Below are 22645 nucleotides of genomic sequence, written 5' to 3'. Positions count from 1 at the left end.
TTAAATCCCGCGTGATTGTCTCGGAATATAAAAATTTGAATGGACCGATAAAACGGTTCTCATGTACACGCAGCACACTCGCTGCTTGCTGCTTCTGAATGAGCAAACTTTTTTTCTCATGTTGGAAAACTTTACTCTCACTATATATATTTAGAGACAATCAGATATGTATCAGTGAAATAATTGTGAAAATAGCATCCGAGTTTCTATAATTTGTTAAATCGACGAGCAAATTCCAACGAGATATTGGAAAGGTTTGCTCATTCGAGACAAAACACTCGAGCCTAAGTGTGCGATGATAATAATAGTTTTATTGAAAAACGATCGGCATAAATATGACGTGTTGGAATAAAAGGCTTAATTACGTGTCATATCAATATGAAATTTCCGACAATAACTAAGGATACACTTATCTAGATGATGATAATAGTGAAAAATATTAATTATTATGATAATATTACATAAGTCAATACGATGTGGGTACCCAGCAGTATAGTCATTCGGGCGAACGGACATCAATTTCCGTTGTCGAATAATAGCATATCTTTAATTGTGCATAAGACAATAAATTCATAATTATGAAGAACAAAGAATAATATGATAATTTGAATAATGTACGAAATGAAAATATGGCGCGCGTTTAATAGCTAGACGATTGTTCCTATAAAGCAGACGGCAATTATTTTCGACATTTTTTTTTCATCTATTTTCTTCCAACGTTCCAATAAACTTTTACGTCCTTTGAATAGTCTGACATATCTCTATTTAGAAATAAAAGATAAAAAGACCTAACAAGTTCGATTATCATCGTTGGATTTTAGCCTCGAATAAGCCAACAATTGAAGTAATGAGAAAATAATTAAATACGGAACAATAAGGTAGGGCGGATATTTTAAAGCCCATATTTTCCCTTTACAAATAAAATTGACGAACGCGATTTTTCATTCGCACGAAATAAAAGTCTATATTTTTATCCCCGTTTTTCAATTGAAACTTTGCACTCTGCTTCTGTCGCAGACTCTTATACACCGCAAACTTTTATTTTGGAAAATTATCTAAACTAAAACAAACAACCACCGCCGTCGATCCATTATACAAATTTCACTAAAAACAATATATATTATTACTATCAGAGGGCCCTCTTTCGTAGAAATTTTTTTAATTTTCGACAAGGTGTATACTGACAATCCGAATACACCTGAACGTGTAGTAGATTCATATGATATACAAAGTTCTGATTGACCTTATAAACACACGACAGTCGTGCTCTCAAAACAAGCGAAAAATAATCAATTAAATAATCAAATGTTCAATCGTCGACGACTATTAATCGTGCGTGTAAATAGTTGTATACTCTCGAAGAATGTGCTCTAGTTATTTTCATACGTATTTTTATTATTGTGGGTATTTGAGAATGAGGCGATGTGAAGAAAAAACTCATTATAATATATAAGAGAGGGAGAGAGAGAGAGAGAGAGAGGGGGGGGATGAGGAGGACGAATCAATTATACAAGTGTTGTATTATCTACGTGCAGATTTTTCCTCCTCGATTTTACTATGCTTCATACTGAATTCTATTCTATCGCTAAGCTGTACTATAAGAAAATCGGAAATATAATACATTTGGCTTTCTTTGTCATGAACATTGGGGTGATGTGAAAAAAAAACAACAATGTCATATTTCTATTGTGCCGAAATTATTTCGTTGCCTGCAATCTGAAATCTTTTCCGCTCCAATATTTCATTATATTTGACAGTCAAAGGTACGTTTTTTCATTTCTATTTTAAGAAGCGATGAATTTCCGAAAAGAATACCAATTTTATCAATCACCCACCCTGAGGTATGTTGTAAACTCACTAAGGTATGCATCAATATATGCACACCACAATATGGACGATATTTTTTTTCGCTTGCATTCACTATAAAATCGGAAGGCATTCTGGCTTGTATATTAATTTTTATAGAAAATCAAATTCCCTACAACAACAAAATAATCCTCACCCAAAATACGTTCACTCTTTATAGTTGTTTAAAGATAAAAAATAAATTAGTGAACGGGGCTAGCGCGCTCGAATTTTTGCTTATATCAAAATAAAAATCATAGGATTTTTTTTTTAGTGAGAAGTTTTGTTTAAATAAGTCAATAACATCACTTTTTTTTTACTTATGAACTTTTGAAAATAGATTTGAACAGAATCTTATCGTTGACTTTTGAAAAAGATTTATCCATGCAAGTGAATTAACCCTCGGTAGAGACAAATTTGTTTTCGGAACTTGGAATATTTTCGAATTGAGCATTTTCAAATACAGCTGATAATCGAAGAGAGTGGAGCAAAGCGGACACCCCCCTGGAACATTTTAAATGCAAGTTGCAGAGTTCCATTATTTCACTTGTGACATTTGTTTGAGCTTCTATATTTAATTAAAAAAATCAATATTTCGCATTGAAAAACCGAACATTTTGATGATGACACGTATACTAGATACTTTGAAGCAATACCATTTAACGCCTGGAATTGTTGTTGTTTTATTAAGTACACATAAGTACACATTATAATCAATTTCATTGGTATTGTGTATATATACTCAAAAACATATGAGCACCTCGAAGTCATCTTGAATGAGATAACATGGTATAATTATTACGCATGTCTCAAATATTCATGTTATCAATGACGGTTATTATTTTAACGCTTATACGCAATTGCATTGTTGAAAAAACAATTTTGTTTTTTCAACTGAATATCAGTCAAATTTACGATCCGCGTCCCTTAGTCGAGCGATAAAACTTTGTGATCTTTCAATGCGGGAAAAGAAAACATTACAAATTTCTTGTTTTGCCCGGCTGTTCCACATTATCCCACTCAGACCTATATATTTAGCGGACGATCCAAATTTTTTGTCTGCGATTATTATAGTGTTTCTTAATAATATTCAACCAGGATGTCTACGGTTATGGCCACCTACGATCCTTGCAGCAGATCGTTCCTATTTTCATTATCAATTAATTTTTTTTTTTTTTTTTGGTGGAAGTAAGTAGGCAAAAAATACCGCTTTTTTTGCACACCTCAATTCTTATATATATATATATGGTCAGATCCATTACTTTTCGACGAAAGTGTGTGCGCGCGCTCAGGTCACTGATTTTGATGTTGACTTTTCCCTTGAAAGTACATCGGAAAAGATGATCCGAAAAATTTGAGTCGTATATACATGAGAATTATGGTGTGTATAAAAGAGTAAGAAGTCCCAGACTCTTTATATATATATATCGTATTGAATGAAGAACAAATTTATATTTGTTTTTTTCCGTAGGAGTGCAAGCGATTTTGTTGTACGGTTTATGAAAGAAAAAAAAAAAAAAAATAATGAGTTGTAACTATTCAACTAATTATTTCAAAGTGGCTGAACAATAATAACAAAAAGAGCCTCTCTTGGCTGATCTTAATGTATAAGATGTGTCAGACAATAATACGGCTTAATGTCATTAACGGTCGCACTAAGCCTGACTGAAGTTGTATAACTTATATTGCATCATAATGTTTATGAATTATACATACGTCGATATGAATAAATATCTATTGTACTTAATGTAGACCATGTATTAAATATATTATACGTATATACTGAAAATAAAATAATTCAATGTTCATCGATACGTGGGGTTGTCATTTTTTTTTTCGCAATACCGTTTGGTCCTCGACCCATTTTCCTCTGTTCATCGATGAATAATTCCACACCACTGGTTGAAACTTGGTGTTAAATTTAAATTGCACGGAATGAAATAAAGCCTGTAACTGCTGTATCACCATTGAGTGGCACTATAACGATCTATGTTTGAATTTTTTCGTGTTTTGGCATTAGATTTTTTTGCTGACGAATCAATGACGGTTTCGAGTGTGCTGTCATATTATTGATTGAATTTTTGTCTCCGTATATTTAATGAAAATCAACTCTGCAGAAATGTCAAAACGAAAATGCGAAGCTCCGAGTTTCAAGCAAAAAGAACGTTTCCTTTCAAGTACCGTTAGTTTGACATATCAGAACCGCACGTAGTCGCATGAAAAGAGGCGCAGCGGTGTCTACTTGCAACATTTCAACAACCGTGTTGAGGAATATTTCTAGACGTTGTTATCTCTACGCATTTGTTTTTATTCGTTATGTACATTGTACATACATACGTGCATTGTATGTCGAGAACGCTTATATTCTAGGAATTTCTATATAATGGCATAAAAACTAAATCGGAATTTCCTTCTCGCATTCTTAGTTAAAAAGTTCACGAATTCTTAGCTCGGTGCTGGCGCGCGTCACAAAGGAATATTCGTGTTAGTATCCAACTTGTCTCAGCTCGAGGTGCAGAAATGTTTCTTGCGAAAGATGCTTTGCACGCGTGACCCACAAAGCCAGGAACACCCACACAGGGAGGGATTTCCGGAAATATCTTGAAACTCGTACGGTGTGATACTTCACCTGCTTTGATCCTCGACATTTTCCCCGATATACTAATGGAATTCCGAGAGAGCCCGAAGAAACAATGTATCGATGACTCAAGAAAGCCCTCGAGCCAGCCTCGTGAAAGTATATCGGAGAGAAGGGGCGTGGAAGAAGAAATATTTTTTCCAGTTTGTTCTGTACAATCGAATATTTATTTTTATCGCTTGAGAAACGACTGTTTATATTGTGGTAAAAAATGTGTCATCAAATTGCTCTCATACGTTGATCAGATTGTTGGTGAGTCATTAATTTGCGCGCAACGATTGCAAACTGATCCAGGTGCGCTCTCCGGATATCTTCGACAGCGGCTACACAATTTTGATTTTATTGGCTCCAAATGAATATTCGCAGTTGTGCAAGAGGCGTCATCGATCAAAGTCGTTGAAGAAACCTGAAGAATATCGCACAATTCGGAATTTGATGCTACGCGTTCCGGATGTAACACCTGTCGAAATTAAATTATTAATGTATTATTATTCATTATATCCCCTACTCGCGAGAAGTTATGTGACAATTTCTCCAATTCACAAATTTGACACGTTGATCGAAATACTCGCCGACAGAGCAGCAAATTGTTCCGCATTTGTTCTGATTGTTGCGTTGAATTCCCAAGTATTCGTTCTCGTCAATTTGTTTACATGTTTCCTCATGAGCAGCGCGGTGTTTACTACGCTTTCCACGTCCGGGTCGTTCCAATTGTCAGGTAAAATGTGGGCAGAGTGATGCAATGGTACGGACGCTGAAATAGTTTTACACATCGTCATCAATATATCCGTATGTCGAAAAAATATGAAATAACGTTGATTTTATAATGGGCCTGAATGCATTAGAAAAGTTGCATGAATAACACAATTTTCTCGACAATCGACTGAAATATTAATCGTAATAAGATTTGTTTGTTTATTTGTTCCCTTAAAATGTCAAAATAGTCTCTGCCGTTCGTGATTACATGGGAATTTGATTGGCTCACCTAAATTTTCGGGATGATAAAGCCATGCTTCTTCTGCCAAAAGTGGTATGATCGGTGCCAACGTTCTGACGAGTACTGCCAAAATTTCACCCATCACACCAACCGCTCCGATTCTGCAGGGCGATGTTGCTTCGTCGCAATACAATCGATCTTTGACGAGTTGACAATAAATACTGGATACGTCGTTCACGATGAAATTTAATATTGTTTGGCATATCCGATGAAATTGGTAGTTGTCGTAAAATCCTTGAATCTGTAATTATTTTCTCAGCATGAGCACTTTGACAGGTAATAATTTTTGAATTATTCTTTTTTTTGTTCTACACGCTATCGAAATCGTACAAATTTCAACAAACAATTTACCCACACAAACCAATGTGGAAAATTTTATAATAGGAAAAAGCAATGTCGAACGAACCTCATTGTTGTAGTGATAGAGTCGATGAAGCATGAATTTATCCAAAAATAAATACTGTGCTTCAACATCGGCACAGGAATCATAAGGATGGATGGCACCAAGAAGAAATCGTAAAATAGCTCTGATTTGTTGAACAGATCCTGCACTCGCACGTAAGAGTTTATCGCTGATGGGGATTTGTGTATGTTGGCAACCATGATTGGCGACCCACCATCTAATCAAGGCAAAAGAAACAGAAAAACAACATAATAAATTCAACAGTTATCATCTTTTCACCAATTTTTTTTTTTTTTAATCACGTTTTGAATAATTAGATTTTCGCACAATAGCTAGAGCTTTTTTTTACCTAAGCGTATCGACGCCGTATGCGGGCTTCTCTTTTTTATTTTTTCCTCCTTTGGTAATTTCTTCGGGATCTATGACGTTACCCAACGATTTCGACATTTTCTCGGATTTTTCATCGACCGCGAATCCATGAACGAACAAAGCTCTGTTAGATTAGGAAAAATTTATTTCAATATAAAACAATAACTCATGCTGGTTGTATATCGAAATTTTACAGCGTAATCGGTAATAATCGTCAGACAAAAGAAAGAGAAAGAGATAGAGAATGGAAATTAAAAAAAATAGTATATTATACACCTAGGGAGGGAAAATAGACTACTTCAAACCGCGGGCAGAATTGTCACCCGAGCCGAAGGCGAGGGTGATAAGCACGCGGTTTGAGGTGGTCTAATTTCACTCCCGTGGAGTGTATACGATTTTTCTGTCCGACGCAGGCGGAATGCGGCAACTTCGGCACGCGCAGCGGGCCGAAAGTTGCCACTTTCCGCCCGGAGGGCTGAAAAAAAATTTAGCTGACAAACTTCGCGTTAAGGATACCTCCAATTTTTCGTACTTGTAAGGTGAAGTTCCTTGTAGGGCTACGGACGTGAGTAGCGAGGCCTGAAACCACCCGGTAAATTGGTCCAAGCCTTCGATGTATACATCGGCTTTACCGTCAGGAAGAACAGCTGACCACGATAAACCACTGTCCAACCAAATGTCCATTATGTCCTACGAATTTTGAAAATTCAGTTATTTCGACGCTCGCGCGTTGGAATCATCCGCGTTTTCGTCACAAATTTAAAAATTGGTTATTTCGTTGTGCGTTGATATATATCGCATTTTACGTACTTGCCCTTTTTCCAAATCTGTCGCTTTGAGTTTGTACTCATGTAAAAGTTTCGTTCCTACCAACTCCTCAACTGACATCGACCACCAACAGTCACATCCATTTTGTGCGATCAAACTGCACAATCTCTCCACGAATGCTCTGCGTTTTATTCCCGATTAATCAATCAGTCAGATTTTATTGGAAAAAGATTAGTTTTTGTGCTTACTGGAGAAAACCGAAAAATATGAATATAACAATGAGGAGGAAAAAGCAACCTACACTTTACCTGTTTAATATCATTTCACCAGTGTTTTTATTATAAAGCGTTGGTATTGGTATCCCCCACGCTCGCTGACGTGAAATGCACCAATACGGTCGTTGCTGTATTTGTTTGTACAGAGCATTCGCTGACGAATTCTTTTGGCCGCAAGAATGAATTTCCACATTGTTTAAACTTTCCTGGATTGCATAGAAAATAAACCACGATTCATTTCAGAATTTTTTCAGGGATATTTTAAAAAATAAATTTTTTCAACATTTTGAGCGATTTTTTCTCGATTCATTCGAAGAACCTTACGATAGCTTACGATAGCTTTTTTCTTTAACGAATTTGTATCGATAAACCATTGACGACTTGCGAGCGTAAGAACTGGTTTTTTCGTTCTCCAATCATATGGATAACTGTGGCAAATGTATTCCTCGTAAACAATGTTATCACCGATAAATTCGATAACAGCTTTGTTTCCTTCAGTCAGTACTTCGAGTCCGACGAATTTTTCACCCGCATCCGATGTGTAACGACCTTCTTCGTTTACCAAACACAGCTTGTGAAAAATCGTAATCGTTGTTATTTTATGTGCAAATTCGTAAGACGATAGTAAGTGAAGAAAAAATAAAATGTTCCGCCAAATGTTAGTCGCTATTATTGCTTTTTACTATATAGTACTTACAACGGACAAGTTGTTTTCAAGGCCAACGAGAAAGTCCTCAGACCCATGAGCAGGTGCGGTATGAACTAATCCGGTGCCAACATCAGTTTTAACATGGTCACCTCGTAAAAATGGTAGATTTTTTTCTGTTATGGGTTGGGCATATTCCGCTTTTGAAAGTTCACTTCCTATTGAGGAATTGAAACAGATAGGAAACATTGTTGCAATTATATTAAATGTTGAGCGTTGGATATTTGTGCTTCTGTAAAATTAGTAGAAAGTTTGTGTAAAATATATATTTTTTTTCTGTATGATAAAAATTACGGGACGCGGCCCCATTTTTCGTGTCTCCGGTCATATGTGAGCTCTAGTTCAATAATCTCTATACCAAAAGGTGTGAATAGATATTTTGAAATTGTAACAAAGTCGAAGGAGTGCTACCTTTGAGATCGAGTAATTGTTCCAATGAACCAATCTTCTGCTCAATCGACTTGATTACATCTTTGGCAATTAGGTAGAGATTTCCTCTCTCATCCTTGACGACGCAATACGTGGTATCTGCGGAATAGGCGAGGGCTTGATTCGCAACTAGACTCCATGGTGTGGTCGTCCAAGCAAGAGCATAAACTTTTTTCCCGTCAAACTGTCCAAGAGCTTCCGGTAATTTTGTCAGCAGAAAACGCACGATCACACATCGGCTCTCGTGACGATCATTGTACTCCAATTCGGATTCTGCCAGAGCTGTCCTGAATTATTTCCCTTGAGACTGAGCTCATTCAAATTGATCGACTATCCTTATATTGGAGGAAAGCGCTAACGACAACGCTCACATGTTTTCATTCAAAATACCACTCGAAAAACAGTGGCACAAGTACGAAAATATCCACCATAACGTTAGCAGCCAAACAAAACTTTTCAGTCGCTATGCTAATTAATAATTCTAATTGTAATAAAGCGCTGAAAAACTTTATCGGAAGTTGGAAAATATTTCAATGTTCGAATTACAAAAATTGCATTATACCTGGACGAAGGTGACCAATGAACAGGCTTAAAATCTCGAAATACAAGCTTTTTTTCGTACAATTCGAAAAAACGTCGCAACTGATTTGTAATGTATGGAACTTGATAGGTCAAATAACAACCCGAGTCTTTCCAATCAGCCATTATTCCCCAAGACTCGAATACTGTACGCTGTTGTTTCACTGCTTTGCTAGCATATTTTCGAGCTATAAGTAAAAAAAAGGAGGAAAACTTGTTAATAAGAATAGAATCTAGAAATAAAAATTTATTGTATAATGTCGCGTGGTCAATATTCGATAGTCCGTGTCAAATATACATGTTGTAAATATATTCATGGCACTAACTGACCCAGTTTGCGAACTTCCAGAGGCGTCAATTCTGTATCATCTTTCTTGAGACTCGTCAAGGCTTTCAATTCTATTGGCAAACCATGACAATCCCAACCTGGTACGTATTGAACTCTCCGACCTCTTATGGCTTTACTTCGTATCGTAATATCTTTCAAAATCTAAAATATAAAGTTACCAAGTTTGCACAAATGCATTTTATAACCACTTGTGAAATGACGCTGAAGTTTCCAACGTTGGAGTCCAACGAAATGATAGAAAAAAATGTTTAAATAATTCCAGTAATTCTCCTATTTTGTTCCCTGCCAAATTCGCGATTCGTAGTTTTTCAAGCTGCATCAACGATTCATGAAATAAAAAATTGGTGAATTAAAAACGTTTTTTTCAGCCCTCCTGCGTTGGACAGAAAAATCGTATACACTCCACGGGAGTGAAATTAGACCACCTCAAACCGCGTGCTTATCACCCTCGCCTTCGGCTCGGGTGACAATTCTGCCCGCGGTTTGAAGTAGTCTATTTTCCCTCCCTAGGTGTGTAATATACTATTTCGTTCATTTCGTTGGACTCCAACGTTGGAAACTTCAGCGTCGTCTTGTGAAAATGATGATGAAAAATTTTATTGTGTTTACCTTGTTTACAGCATGCCCCATATGAGGTACTCCATTGGCATAAGGTGGTCCATCATGCAGTATAAAATCAGGACCCTGCAAATTTTCTCTTTGCCAAGTGTACAACTCTCCAAATCCACATTTCTGAAAAATCATTATTTTTCCTAATTGTCTATTTCATAATGAAGATAAATAAAATCTAAAGTGTATGTGATAAGAATTCAAGTTTTTCTAGTTGTATTCTCTTACGTCTATCAAGTACTTATCCAATTCGACTCTTTTTTCACTTTTGATCCACGTTGGAAAATTAGTCTTCGGTAATAATACGGAGTAGTGTTGTTTGACATCTTCTTTTTTATTGGTTTCGGTATACAATTTTCTGAAACTTTTTCCACGTGATAATGTAAATAGTAAACACTTTCCACGTGTATTCATGAGCGTAGCCACCATTGAGCTTTCAGCTTCTTTTCGTTTTAATTTTCTTATGGAACCTGGACCGAAACACCTTAACATAACCTCTTCGCTCAAAAAATATACTGATATCAATCGATACTCTCTATTTGATATCAGCGAATACGCCGGTTATTAATCTCTTTATACTGTTTACAGATTTATTATTCTATTGAAGTTGGTTTCAAAATAAACATAAACTGTTGTAGCTCAATACAAAAAATTGAATGAATGCGGTTGATTGTTACCGGTTTAATTCTCACTTTTTTCTTTTTTTCTGATGATCTGATACTTGAATGACTATAGGCAACGAAGATGGATCCTCATAGAAGTGTAAAGCCCGTAGTTTATATGGTTCCCAAAAAACTGGGGTAGCAGTACGAGCTATCACCCCGGCCGTTGGATGTCGCTAGCGTCGTCTTTGTTTGTGTGCGCTCACGCACGGAACACTGAGAAGCAAGCGAGAGCGTCTGTGAACTGGGGTGATCAGCTGTCCCCACCGAGACTGGGGTAGTCATCCTATCCTTCTCGCTCTCGTTAGGTATGTTCGGAGTTTTCCGGCTCGCCCGACCGACAGTGATCACGTGGTGGGGAGCTCATAAGATGCATAGCGAAAATACCTATTTCTCTTTGTGTGATTTCACTGTTTTCTTAATGCTTTCAGCATCTGTGAAGCTTTATTCTGTAATCCTGAAATCCTCGCATTGAAAATGTATGACTGTTTCACTTTTATAATCCCATCAAGAATATAAACCCCAAACACAAGCTCACAACTTAAGTACCACTTTTAGCTGACGGTGCTTCACAGGGGTTGTTGGTCTCACGGTTACGGTCTGTGGCCGACAACGAAGTAGTCGAGAGTTTATATCCGATCGGGTTAATTTTTTTTTTTTTTTTTTAATATTTTGTACAATGATTATACAATTGCTTAGAGTTTTCGAGGTTTATTATTTATAAAGTAACAACTTTTTTTGCAGATTTTCTATGGAATAGTGCCCGAAATATTGAGAAAATGTGCACAGAGAGAGAGAGAGAGAGAGAGAGAGTTTGACTTAGTTGCGATAACAGGATAGCGTATCTCTTTCACATTTATTCTGTGGTAAATAGCATGGTCTCTCTCACGTTGAACAGAAAAACAAAAAAAAATTAATTGCCATCACCGGGATTTGAACCCGTGAATCTGAGAGTAAGAAAATGTACAATGTATTGCTTCTCCCACTCCGAACGAGTTGGAGGGGAAATATCGATCGGTCGATAGTAGCGACATCACTCGGCTGCGCTAGCCACTAAAAAAGTGGGGCCAAGCGGTCCGTAAGAAGTACACTTCTATGAGGATCCATGTTCGTTGCTATAGGGCATAGGGACCGTGCGTGAGCTATAGAGAGCAGCACTACAGTCGATGAGCGCGCTCTCTCGTGTCTGAATATGCAATTTTTCTGATGATATTTTGACTGTATATCATTGAAAATAATTAATTTTTCGGAAAAAAATAATGATTAAAGTAATCAAATACGGTTTTTGTCCGATCAACAATGATCGTATTCAAAATCAAAATGACGTAAAAGGAAAAAAACTGTTTGAATCGAATGACGTTTTAAATGTCGTCGAAACAGAAAGTTTAGTGGATGAGTAGTTGACAGTGTTTAACCGGTTTAACCTTTTGATCCACTTGATCCGTCTCTCACTTTTCCATGGAGAATGGACTATGCCCTCTGGGAAATAATACAATTTTACTGATACTTCAACGTCTCGGCGTCGAAATTGTGCATTAGAGCACTCTCTCGAATGCAACAATATTTTCTCGATCGAGACATGATAAAAAATCATAATTTTATTTTATTAAATAATGCGAAAAGTAATAATTCCCATATGCGCCTGCTTCTAATTTCATCTAAAAAGTTATGAAATTGACCGCATAGTGACACTGTAGCACAGTCTTACATCACTGTAGACGCTGCGCACGGTCCCTTATACGGACCGGAGACTTCTGTATGCCGTAACCGATAGGGCATAAATTAGGTAAATTAAGGTAATTAATTGCATAATTAAGGTACAAGTAATTAGTCTGTAATTAATTAAAATTGATGGACCGTATAGTTAGCAGAAATTGGTCGATATTTCAAATCCTGATCATAGGAATCTTTAGGGCGTAATTTAGGCAAAATTAGGTAATTATTGAAATGCAGATAAATTGTTGATTAGCTTCAAATAAGCGAAAATTTTGAATCGTGTAATAGCAAAAGCGCAGGCCGGAGAATCAACATCATTGAGAAACAACTTCAGGCCGCACGCTATGACACGTGACTACGGTGAGTACTAGTGATAGATGAGATGCTATGTTGTTGATTGTGATAGTCCAGTCAAAATGCAGGAATGGAGCAACTTTCGAGGGGAAATCTGCAAACTTGATCTAAGACTAATTTGATGACGCTGAATCGAATGGTGTAAATTATTTTGCGATCAACCCCGGCAACATTGAGAAAATTAGGGTTAAAAGTTTAAAACGCTTATAACTCGAAAGCTATTAAATTGATTGAAAAAATATGTATACCATCGTTTTCGGACGACAAAAATACGTAAGAAAGCACCCTATTAATTTCCGATAATTAAAAAATAAGTGAGAAAAATGGTTTTTAAGACAAAATTTGGCATATCGAGCACCACTGGGGACGTAAAGAAGGATGGAGGATAGCGTACATCTCTGTCGCACTCATTAGAGTGCGTTGTGCGCACGCGTGGCTCGCACAACGTGTTGAGACGTGAGCCGCGTCAATGAGTGCGACAAGGACGGGCAATAAGTAAGAAAGATAGAGATAGGGAGATTTCCGTAAATCGGTCCCAAGACATCTTTTGGATTTTTGGCCTATCATCTAGACAGTCCTGCGCGACGCCCTAACATGTGTATATAGAAATAGGGATCTGCGCAGGGGCAATATATTCGCATCGAGTTGTAGCTAGTTTAAATCATAAAATTATTTCGTATACCGGTAATAATTTTCAATCTTTCATTCTATAACAAACCACATGACGTGACGGAGTGAAAAACTCATTTGAATATAACGTTCGTCTAGACGAAAGTGTGCAGTTATAATTTTTATTTTATTTGCAATAATCTTTTAGTGAACTTTTCATCTTTTGTGAGAAAACATCCACTGAGGTAAGTTAAATTTTTATCGTCTATTTTGATTATTTTTCTTTGTAGTCTAGAATTTTTTTTCGCAATAGTTGTTTTTAGCCACTTGCCCAAAAGTATCAGGCAGACATTTTGGTTTTCCAATCAGACAAAAAAGAATATTTTAACTAAAAACAATGGGTAGTCAATTTAACGGACAGGCTTTTGAAATAAGCAATTTTAGCTTCATTGCACTTTTCTATTTCTGTTACGGCAATTTTAATTGCACCCGAAAATCATTGATTGTAGACTCGCATGTCAAAAATTTGTTTAAACCAACCGACAATGTCTTCATTTCAAAAACGTTGAAACAAGTGCTGTAAACGATAAATTGAAGCGCTCGAAAATTCTCGAGGAATAACAAGGACGTCTTCAAAAATGTGTTTTCAATATAAACAAATTAAATATTTCATGTTTTCAGTCTACGGAAAATATATATGATGAATAACTTTTTTGTATAAAAAAAATAGTTATTAATACATTCTTTAAAACGTACTTAGTATTCCCTGAGAATTCGAAAAAAAAGTTAATAAAGTGTTTTGAATGGGCACCGCCTTCATCTTTCCCGTACGACACGTTCTCTGAAGTGTTTAAAATCAATATATTTTTTGATAACGCTGAATGAACCATTTCCCTTCAAATAAATCGAAGTGAATAAAATGTGTGAAGGAAATCGATGAAGAAATATGAGAACTATGAGAAGTAACTCTTTAAATGTGCGGAAATCATCTGTATTTATATATTTCTTCCAGAAGATCCTATTGCATAAAAAAATAAAAATAAAAATAGCGTTTCTGATATATATTCAAAAATAGCGGTCATGGCCACAAAATAGTACAGAGTGTCTGATATATATAATTATTGTAGATACTACAATAAATCATCATTATAGTATAACATTTTTTTTAATAGATAATAAATTATTTTATTGTATTATTCGTTATTACTCTATATTGATAGTAAACAAAATATAATGATTTAAAATATCATAAAATATTCATTTAATTATTTGAATGCCTTTTTTCAACATTTCAGAAAATAATGCTGAATGCGTATCTGTGCGTTCCCGAGTCCGTCAGTTGCTCAAATCGTTCGCGTGTAGACGTTTCAGTTATGAGTGCTATAGAAAACCAAAACAAAACGAACACATACTCACACAGACTTTACGTACTTGTGTTTCCGAGCCTACCGTATTTTAACGCATGCGCCGGATGATAGAGAGGACCTCTCTATAAGTGCGAACGGCAAAGCATACAGTGCGTCTCTTTCTAAAAGCGGTTCTCAACGCGTATTTTCTCAATATTCAATTGCATTTTTTCCATATTTAAACAATGTATAAAAAAATAATTTTTTTCTGCAAAGTTCAATTAAACCCTCCTGAAACGCGTAGAATAGAAAGAACCCGAGTTATCTACAAATTTAATATGTTTTGAAGCCTTCGAAGTTTCGAGGTTTTCACCCCGAGCGCACTGTTGTTTTTTACTATTTAACCATTAATTTTTTAGTTATCGGAAATTAACAGGGTGCTTTCTTACGTATTTTTGTTGTCCGAAAACGATGGTATAAGTATTTTTTCAATCAATTTAATAGCTTTCGAGTTATAAGCGTTTTAAACTTTTAACCCTAATTTTCTCAATGTTGCCGGGGGTTGATCGCAAAATAATTTACACCATTCGATTCAGCGTCATCAAATTAGTCTTAGATCAAGTTTGCAGATTTCCCCTCGAAAGTTGCTCCATTCCTGCATTTTGACTGGACTATGACACAAAGTGCATTACAAAAACGATTCGGAATTTGCCGAGTCAATATTGTCGAATCCAGAGTTCAGTGAGCATGCAATTCAGAAACCTTGGCCATAAAAGGTTTCACTCTGAACTGCTCAGGACTTGTTATTGTTACAGATACAAATGAGTATTCTGAACGGCTACAAGGCAAAGTAGGCCTATGTTTTTGCTGATTCACTACATATGGAATGAATTCAAGCCATTGGTATGTACGGTTGTCTGTTGACGTCCCAGGACATGACGTATCAACTATTTGTGTTGAGGCTGATGCAACTCGTCTCCTGGACTGGTTTTCTCATTTTGCATCAATCGTAGATCCGAGGGACTATCCAGCAGGCTCTCAAGATATTATGTACTTCTTGCAATTCCCCTATGGTAAGTCTTGATTCTAATAAATTCATTCATTGCAGGTTTGATTGATCTAGTTGTATTTTAACATCATTGATGATTCAAAAGGTTTGCCACAATTATGAGCACAGCGAATTGTTTCCAAGCGGATACTTTTGACAGCTGCTCTGTTGTCGTTCCATCGCCTTGGAAAACCACGATCACTTCAAGCAACCCAAGTAAAATAACCCACGTGAATCAACTTTGAAGTATTGTAACGGTACGATGGTGACAGAACACCCTGTTACGCGTGAATTCGAGCTTCTTATGAATAAAAGGAGCAGGTATGAAAGAAAAACAAGAGTTAACTCAAAGTAATGTGGAAATAAACAAAAGAAAGCTTTTATTCAATTTTTGTTGTGTTTGGTGACTGTTTAAGTACAAAATCTCAGCAACTTTCCAAATGGACTGTTCGTAATTAGTTTCTGACTCGCATAATAATTTAACAAAAAGAAAGAACTGATTTCTAGTTCGTCTCGTATGATAATTTAACAAAAAGAAAGAACTGATTTCTAGTTCGCAATTACTTTTAGTTCAAATGTCGCAAAATAATTTGATTCGCACAAGGTTCGTCATAGACTCAATTCGGTGCTCTAGATAATTAATGTCTCGCCAACAGATTCTAAATGATTTCTAAAATAATTCTTAGATTCGCAAAATAATTTTCTATTAATTTCTTTTACCGCAAGTGATTCTAAGTCTGCACACTATCAGATGTCTCGCAATAGGGCTTCGCAAATGAATATCAGAATATTTCAGTCTTTCGCATAGTGACTTGAACAATAATTTATATTTCACACAATAGTTTATATTTCGCAAGATAATTTAGTGTTTCGCACAATGACTTAATGTTCGTAAATGAAATGTGATGTTTCGCAAAATGATTTAGTGTTTCGCAAATGAAATTTAGTGTTTCGTAAATGAAATTTATATTTCTCAAAATAATTTAGTGTTTCGCAAATGAAGTTTAGTGTTTCGCAAATGAAATTTAGTGTTTCGCAGAATGATCCGATAGTTCTGATTGATTCGCAAATTAATTTGAATTCGTAAAAAATGTTTGTTCAATAATTTTTAAATGGACTCTACTTGAACTCAGGAAGCCAAAAAGAGATTCTTTTAGGATTAGAACCCACCCAGGAATCTTCAGACAGAACGAAATCGAACTGTCCCCGCCCTCCTGGCATGAGTGAGAGGAATCCACCAAGAATCTTTTGATCGAACGAAGCCGAACGATCACCTCCCTCTTGGCAGACAAGGAATAGGTAATCTAGCCAGAAATCTTCAGACGGAACGAAATCGAACCATCCCCGCCCTCCTGACTAGATCGGCGCCCCACACTGACAATCCTGAACCCAAACGAAATCGAATGGGGCCCACCCTGTCAGCATGAGTCGGTGGTATATGATTAAGGGTGCTTCCTGAGCGATATTTCTTTTTTATGTGTAAAGCGGGCTCTGGTTTCCTAGGCCAGAGTCGGCTAGTTTGCGTAATGCGGATCCGAGTTGCAATTCTCGAGATCGGCTAGTGAAAGCGGGTCTAGCGTGATGAGGACTAGACTGGCTAGTAACATCAGTTTCCATGGCCTCTTTATACTCGCGCGAAACAACGACCAACCATCATAATAATTTTGTCGCATTGCGACAATTACGCCCATTCACCAATCAAGTTCATCTCAAACCTTCTTAAATTACCCGATTGGTTAAATTTTGTGTCGTATGTTCTTTGCTATTGGTTGATTGGCTCGGACCAATGCCTTTTTTCGGAGTTTCAGCGACGCGCAAACGCGACACTTCGTTGTGCCAATTATCAGTGAATGATTTCTTAATTCGTTGTTCTTGAAGGTTTCGCATTGATCGGATCTCTTGATTGGCGAATGTGCGCTTGTTCTCTGAAGCGCGCGAAGTACATTTGAATTTGAATTTACCCGAGTTGTTTGATATTGTAAAATTTCTTCAATTTGTAAGTGCTTTTACTGTGAGATTTCCACCTTCCTAGTTTTCCCTAATTCTTTCTTAAGTTTCAAATATTTTCATGTCAGACGATCGAATTTATTTAAGTGAATTTTAACGAGATAGTTAACGTGTATGATCGATGCGAGGTGGGTCGATACGCGAGCCCAGGCGCTGGCGCCTCGATTGATTGATTGTTGTACCGCGCTCTACTTTATCGGTACGTCCGATAACTATTTTATCGACCCGCCTGGATCGTCTCAGTATACGTCAAAGCACACGCCAAAACTCGTGAAATGCGACCTCGACCTTACCAGTGCAGTCAATGCAGCAAGTCTTTTCTGTGTCAACAAAATCTTAATCAGTACGAAAGGACTCACAATGGCGTTGAGGAATACGTGTGCCATCAGTGCGGCCCGTATTCAAAAAGCATCTTACTAATCAAGTATTGAAATAGCTTTACATACGTCGAATTTCATCATTCGCTCTTTCGCTCTTAAAGCGGAAATGAGAGACCACGAACGTACGCACACTGGGGAAAAGCTTTATCAGTGTGAATTTTGCGGAGCTGTATTCGGGTAATTGCTTTGAGCCGAAAAATTTTTAATTATGAATTGATATTCAACTTTGATTCTTACAACGACGATCATGCAACAACATTTCTTATTACAGCCAAAGATCGAATCTTCAGTCTTACAAGCGAGTGGTGCATTACAACGATAAGAGACACAAATGCACGACGCTATCAAATGTTTGACCGCGGCATGCAACGTCAAACACTTGGATCATTGGTTACATCGAAAGTTGACTTACTGGTTCGGTCGCTCAATACAAATTCGTTGGACCTTACATCGTCGACGGAATTCTCGAAGACCCATAACTCTGCATGGAGATGAATCTGCTAAAGTATCATCCAATAAATTTGTTGCTCGATCGAGCTTTTGAACATTCCTGTTTACGTAGTTCAATCTGTCGAGGACATGGGAATGCCCGGTGATTAATTATTGTCCAAAAACTACAAACATAATTTTCATTTTTTTTGAGAACTTTTCATTTTTCAAATTACAAAATATCTGAACTTTTATTTCAAAAAACAGCTGAACTATGTAATTGTATGTTTCAATTAGGTTGTCAATATGGATGAAAGGAAAAGTGATAATCGCACTAGAGCAAAAACGCAAAACTCAAAAATTTTATCATGGATGAAATAAATGCTTTGCCATGTGTCTATCTGAACTACGAACGATTGGATTACGACTTGAAGGGTGAAAGGAATGTCAGAAAACGTGATGATAATACCTTGGGTGATATAGTCAACGACGAAGTTCTTCCGCCGTAAGTAATCGTGATTAATCTCCGCCTTTGAGTTTTTAGAATCGACAAAGTGAAAATGCGTTCTTTTCCTGTGTCTTTTTGGTTCACGAACAAACTAAACGGTTGCATAGCAATTGATTTCATAATTTTTCTCAGTTCTACACCGACTTCACACATTTAGAGGATCTAAACAATGGGTCATTTGTGTTTGTGGTATTTAACACGTTTCCATATAGCTAATTGAAACAAACATTTCGGTACTTCTATATTTTTCATCATGTAGTCAAGAGTTCGTAGAAGTTTTATAGATTCGTCTGGATTTTTTCCGTCTGTAATCGTAAACTTTATCAACCGATCGATGCAATGATTCTTTAACCAGAATTTTCTCGTGCACTAGAAATCACATTGAGAATCTTAGAATAATGAAAAATGTGCTGAAAAGTAATTTATAGATTTTGTAGAGATCATGAGATAATTTTTCATTGAATTTGCAGACTATAGAAAATCCTGACAAAAGTATTCATCCAGTTTTCATTCATTGCAAACTAAGTTGGAAAGGCTTTCCGAAGAAGTTCAAAGACTCAAAATTCCAGCATTTTGGACGTTCAGAAGAATGAGTATTACTCACAGTTCGCCGGATTACTGCATACTCTTATATAGAACTTCATTAAAATCAATTTCGTAAAAATGTAATACGAACATCAATAGTAATCCCAAAAACTAATTACTAACGAATTATTTGTTCATATATCATGTGAAAAGAATTTTGAACTCGCGTACATTTTTTCTTTACTTACTAAAAATTTCATGGGTCCACTATAGAAGATGATTAAATACTAAAGGGTCAAAGTAAAAAAAATGCAGTAAAAAATAAATATTTATCACACTTTATTTTGATATTTTATTGTTCCCTCGATTTTCTTTACATTCCTTCCTTTTGATTTCAAATTATCCGAAACATCCTTTTTTACTTCTCCTATTATCGTTTTTTAAGTAAAAAATCATGATGACAGCGGGGAAAAGAGGTATCAATATTTTACTCATATTCCTTCGCCCGATACTAATAAAATTTTCCAGAAATTGGCTTGAAATACTGTAGATTATTTTGAATTCGACGACGTCCATTGGAGATAGGCGCCAGTCACTCGCTATCCGTCTCCATTATAACGCGATTGGCTATAGACCGACTTCCGTAAGGAATCGTGTCATACTATTTTTCATGCAGAAAAGTGGCGGTACTACAGTGGGTTTGATTTAAACGAAGTCCGAATTTGAATTTGAATTTTGAATTTGAATTTGAATTTGAATTTGAATTTTGAATTTGAATTTGAATTTGAATTTGAAATTTGAATTTGAATTTGAATTTCGAATTTGAATTTGAATTTGACTTTGAATTTGAATTTTGACTTTGAATTTGAATTTGAATTTGAATTTGAATTTGAATTTGAATTTTGAATTTGAATTTGAATTTGAATTTGAATTTGAATTTGAATTTGAATTTGATTTTGAATTTGAATCAAGAAACTCGGTAGAGTCTCGGGACAAGTACATTGACAGCCCTGTCGTCTGCCGGCATTATTATGGAATGGACAAAATTTGATTAAAATTATTGGAGAAATTATTTTTAAACATCACAACAAAAACATTGAAAAACTTTAAAACACCTTATTGAAAAACTTTTTATATCGTTTAGAACTAGCACAGAAAAACGATTTGATATAAAATCGAAAAAATTCTCTCTTGGGGAAAAAAATTTGGAAGAGAACATCGATGATCGCCCGTTTTCGTATTATACCACAAAAAATGTTATTGGTTTAAAAACATGAGAAAAACATTATATACGTAAATTTTATTTATTTCAGCATGTATGGCAGAGTATTCCTCGATGTTTCTCCTCGAACCAATGTTTCAATTTCGCATTTCACACTCAATTGATTTCTGTTCTTGAGCTCATTAATTGCAAGTTACATGAGATTTAAAATAGAATTTTTTACTATTACGACTATACTGAAAATATTGAAATTCTTGCTTACTAAAAGTCAATTAATTTTCTTGATTTTGCAAAACAAATGAGTAAGGTGGTACAAGAATATCTAGATGTGACGAGCACTTTTGTCTCGTACGTGAATATTTTTTAAAAGATTGCTTTAATCGAATTTTCAATTTTCTGATCGCAGAATATACCTAGGGAAAAAAAAGTTGGGACAAGTACATTGATGCTTCCTTGTATCCTGACCATATCACGAAAAATGTAAAAAAAATTTCATAAAAAAAATTATGAAACCAAGTGTAAATAATTTTAACAGAACAATTTGGAAAAAGTTCCACATCGATGCCTCATTCTTTTTATCTTGTTCTAAAAGCTAAATCAATTGACAAAAAATTTCATCTAAGTTACGTGCAGCATTAAAATTTATGATATCAATTCAAGGCCAAGTATTTAATGGTAATTCGGAATATTCATTCTGATGGGGGAAGCATCAGGAACTTGAGAGAGTTCTAATGAATCAAAAAAGTTACCATTTGAGTTACGTGCAGCACTAAAATTTATTATATCAATCGAAGGACAAGCGTTTTATTAGTAATTCCGAGTTTTAATATTATGCAATTGCTCTATGGAGCGTTTGAATCCAAAAAAAAAATCACATCAAAGGTATTATAATTTGTTACTCTATGGTGGTAGAGATTTAGAAGAAAATCGATTCCCCTCAGACTTTTAGGATCCCCTGGTATTATTGACAATATTCGACGTCAATTTTGGATCGGTACAAATTATATTTAAATATGTGTTAAAAGTACTTGTCCGGCCCATCACTTTTCATTTTTATTTTTCATTCAAATAAAAATTAGGGCCCTTCTAGGGCTGATGGATCATAAGTATGCATACAGAGGGGATTGAGAAATTTATTTCCAAATAATTGCGTTAAATTAATATTTCTTCATACCTCGGTCGAAAGTACGCACTTTCGGCCCCGATTTCAGGGCCGAAAGTTCAACATTCCTGCATTGGTAAAAAAAAAACACGCTCGCTGTGACAGCGGGAGCAAAAATTTTTCTCTGCACACCTTAGTCGAAAGATAACATTTCTGTGCTGTCAAAACTGCATGCGCTTCATTTGTCTCGGCGGGAGCAAAAACTTTTTTCTGCATTCCGAAAGGTTTGACGTAATTATTTTTTTTACTTTTGACGTTTGACGTTTGAACAGATATTGCTTACGTGTTTTTTGAAAGGTTGTGTCTAGTCATCTGCAAACCGTACGAATAAGATTATGTTATTCATTCGGAAATATGTTATGGAAATGCCATATTATTTCCAAGCACTATTATCAAAACAGTACAAATCCGAACGAATAACATACATTTATCCTTCCAGATAAAATCAATGTGAAAGCCAAAAATAAAGTGACCAGGCTGATAAAATGAATATAGTCGTTCGGAATAATGATTTATTTTCAGTTTCATAGGAATGCAAATATTCATATTAATTATCTTTGCTAATATCTTGTTTTTTTGATGCCTGCCCCCCCGACCAGCAGCACTCGCTTCGCTCGTGCAGCAAATGTCGGGGGCAGGCATCAAAACATCTTCTATCGATAGTTGCGTATTTCGGAAGAAACGTACTTTCTATCGGCTATGAAGAAAAA

General features: G+C 35.9%; 1 protein-coding gene, 2 long non-coding RNA genes and 1 pseudogene across 6 annotated transcripts; 3 read left to right on the top strand and 1 right to left on the bottom strand.

The window, feature by feature from the left end:
* Window positions 1-2503: 2503 nt before the first annotated feature.
* Window positions 2504-10964, bottom strand: IleRS-m (Isoleucyl-tRNA synthetase, mitochondrial). The gene is made up of 16 exons (XM_043423361.1): window positions 10196-10964; window positions 9968-10090; window positions 9340-9499; window positions 8993-9197; window positions 8413-8717; window positions 7993-8159; window positions 7630-7866; window positions 7329-7501; window positions 7063-7201; window positions 6785-6942; window positions 6233-6376; window positions 5887-6100; window positions 5469-5721; window positions 5056-5237; window positions 4720-4943; window positions 2504-4633 (listed from the first exon to the last, which is right to left on the bottom strand). Exons 1-15 carry the CDS (start codon window positions 10457-10459, stop codon window positions 4725-4727), a joined length of 2943 nt encoding a protein of 980 aa, XP_043279296.1. The 5' UTR covers window positions 10460-10964; the 3' UTR covers window positions 2504-4633; window positions 4720-4724.
* Window positions 7812-10160, top strand: LOC122413190 (uncharacterized). The gene is made up of 3 exons (XR_006261525.1): window positions 7812-8045; window positions 9359-9438; window positions 9979-10160. It is a non-coding gene; the product is annotated as an uncharacterized lncRNA (long non-coding RNA).
* A 1698-nt stretch (window positions 10965-12662) lies between the features above and the next one.
* Window positions 12663-16090, top strand: LOC122413674 (uncharacterized). Of its 4 annotated transcripts, none has more exons than XR_006261599.1 (4): window positions 12958-13553; window positions 14604-15390; window positions 15470-15727; window positions 15809-16090. It is a non-coding gene; the product is annotated as an uncharacterized lncRNA (long non-coding RNA). The 4 variants fall into 4 exon arrangements; XR_006261597.1 differs by having other exon boundaries at window positions 14604-15395; XR_006261598.1 differs by lacking the exons at window positions 12958-13553; window positions 14604-15390 and adding an exon at window positions 12663-12705.
* A 1509-nt stretch (window positions 16091-17599) lies between these two features.
* LOC122413330 (cytochrome P450 315a1, mitochondrial-like) overlaps window positions 17600-22645 on the top strand; it is a 70453-nt pseudogene continuing 65407 nt past the window's right edge.

This window comes from Venturia canescens, chromosome 7 (genome assembly GCF_019457755.1).
Source record: "Venturia canescens isolate UGA chromosome 7, ASM1945775v1, whole genome shotgun sequence".
Classification (NCBI taxonomy): Eukaryota; Metazoa; Arthropoda; class Insecta; order Hymenoptera; family Ichneumonidae; genus Venturia; species Venturia canescens.
The sequence above is the reverse complement of the archived record's forward strand: the minus strand, read 5'-3'. Positions and strand labels throughout refer to the sequence as shown.

Bases quoted from the DNA above. Each gene is read 5' to 3' on its own strand.
- IleRS-m (XM_043423361.1), bottom strand. From the start codon at position 10,459: ATGTTAAGGTGTTTCGGTCCAGGTTCCATAAGAAAATTAAAACGAAAA. The intron at 8,718-8,992 runs GTATAATGCAAT...GAAATAATTCAG, and splicing joins CATTGGTCACCTTCGTCCAG to GACAGCTCTGGCAGAATCCG. The intron at 8,160-8,412 runs GTAGCACTCCTT...ATTCCTCAATAG, and splicing joins ACAATTACTCGATCTCAAAG to GAAGTGAACTTTCAAAAGCG.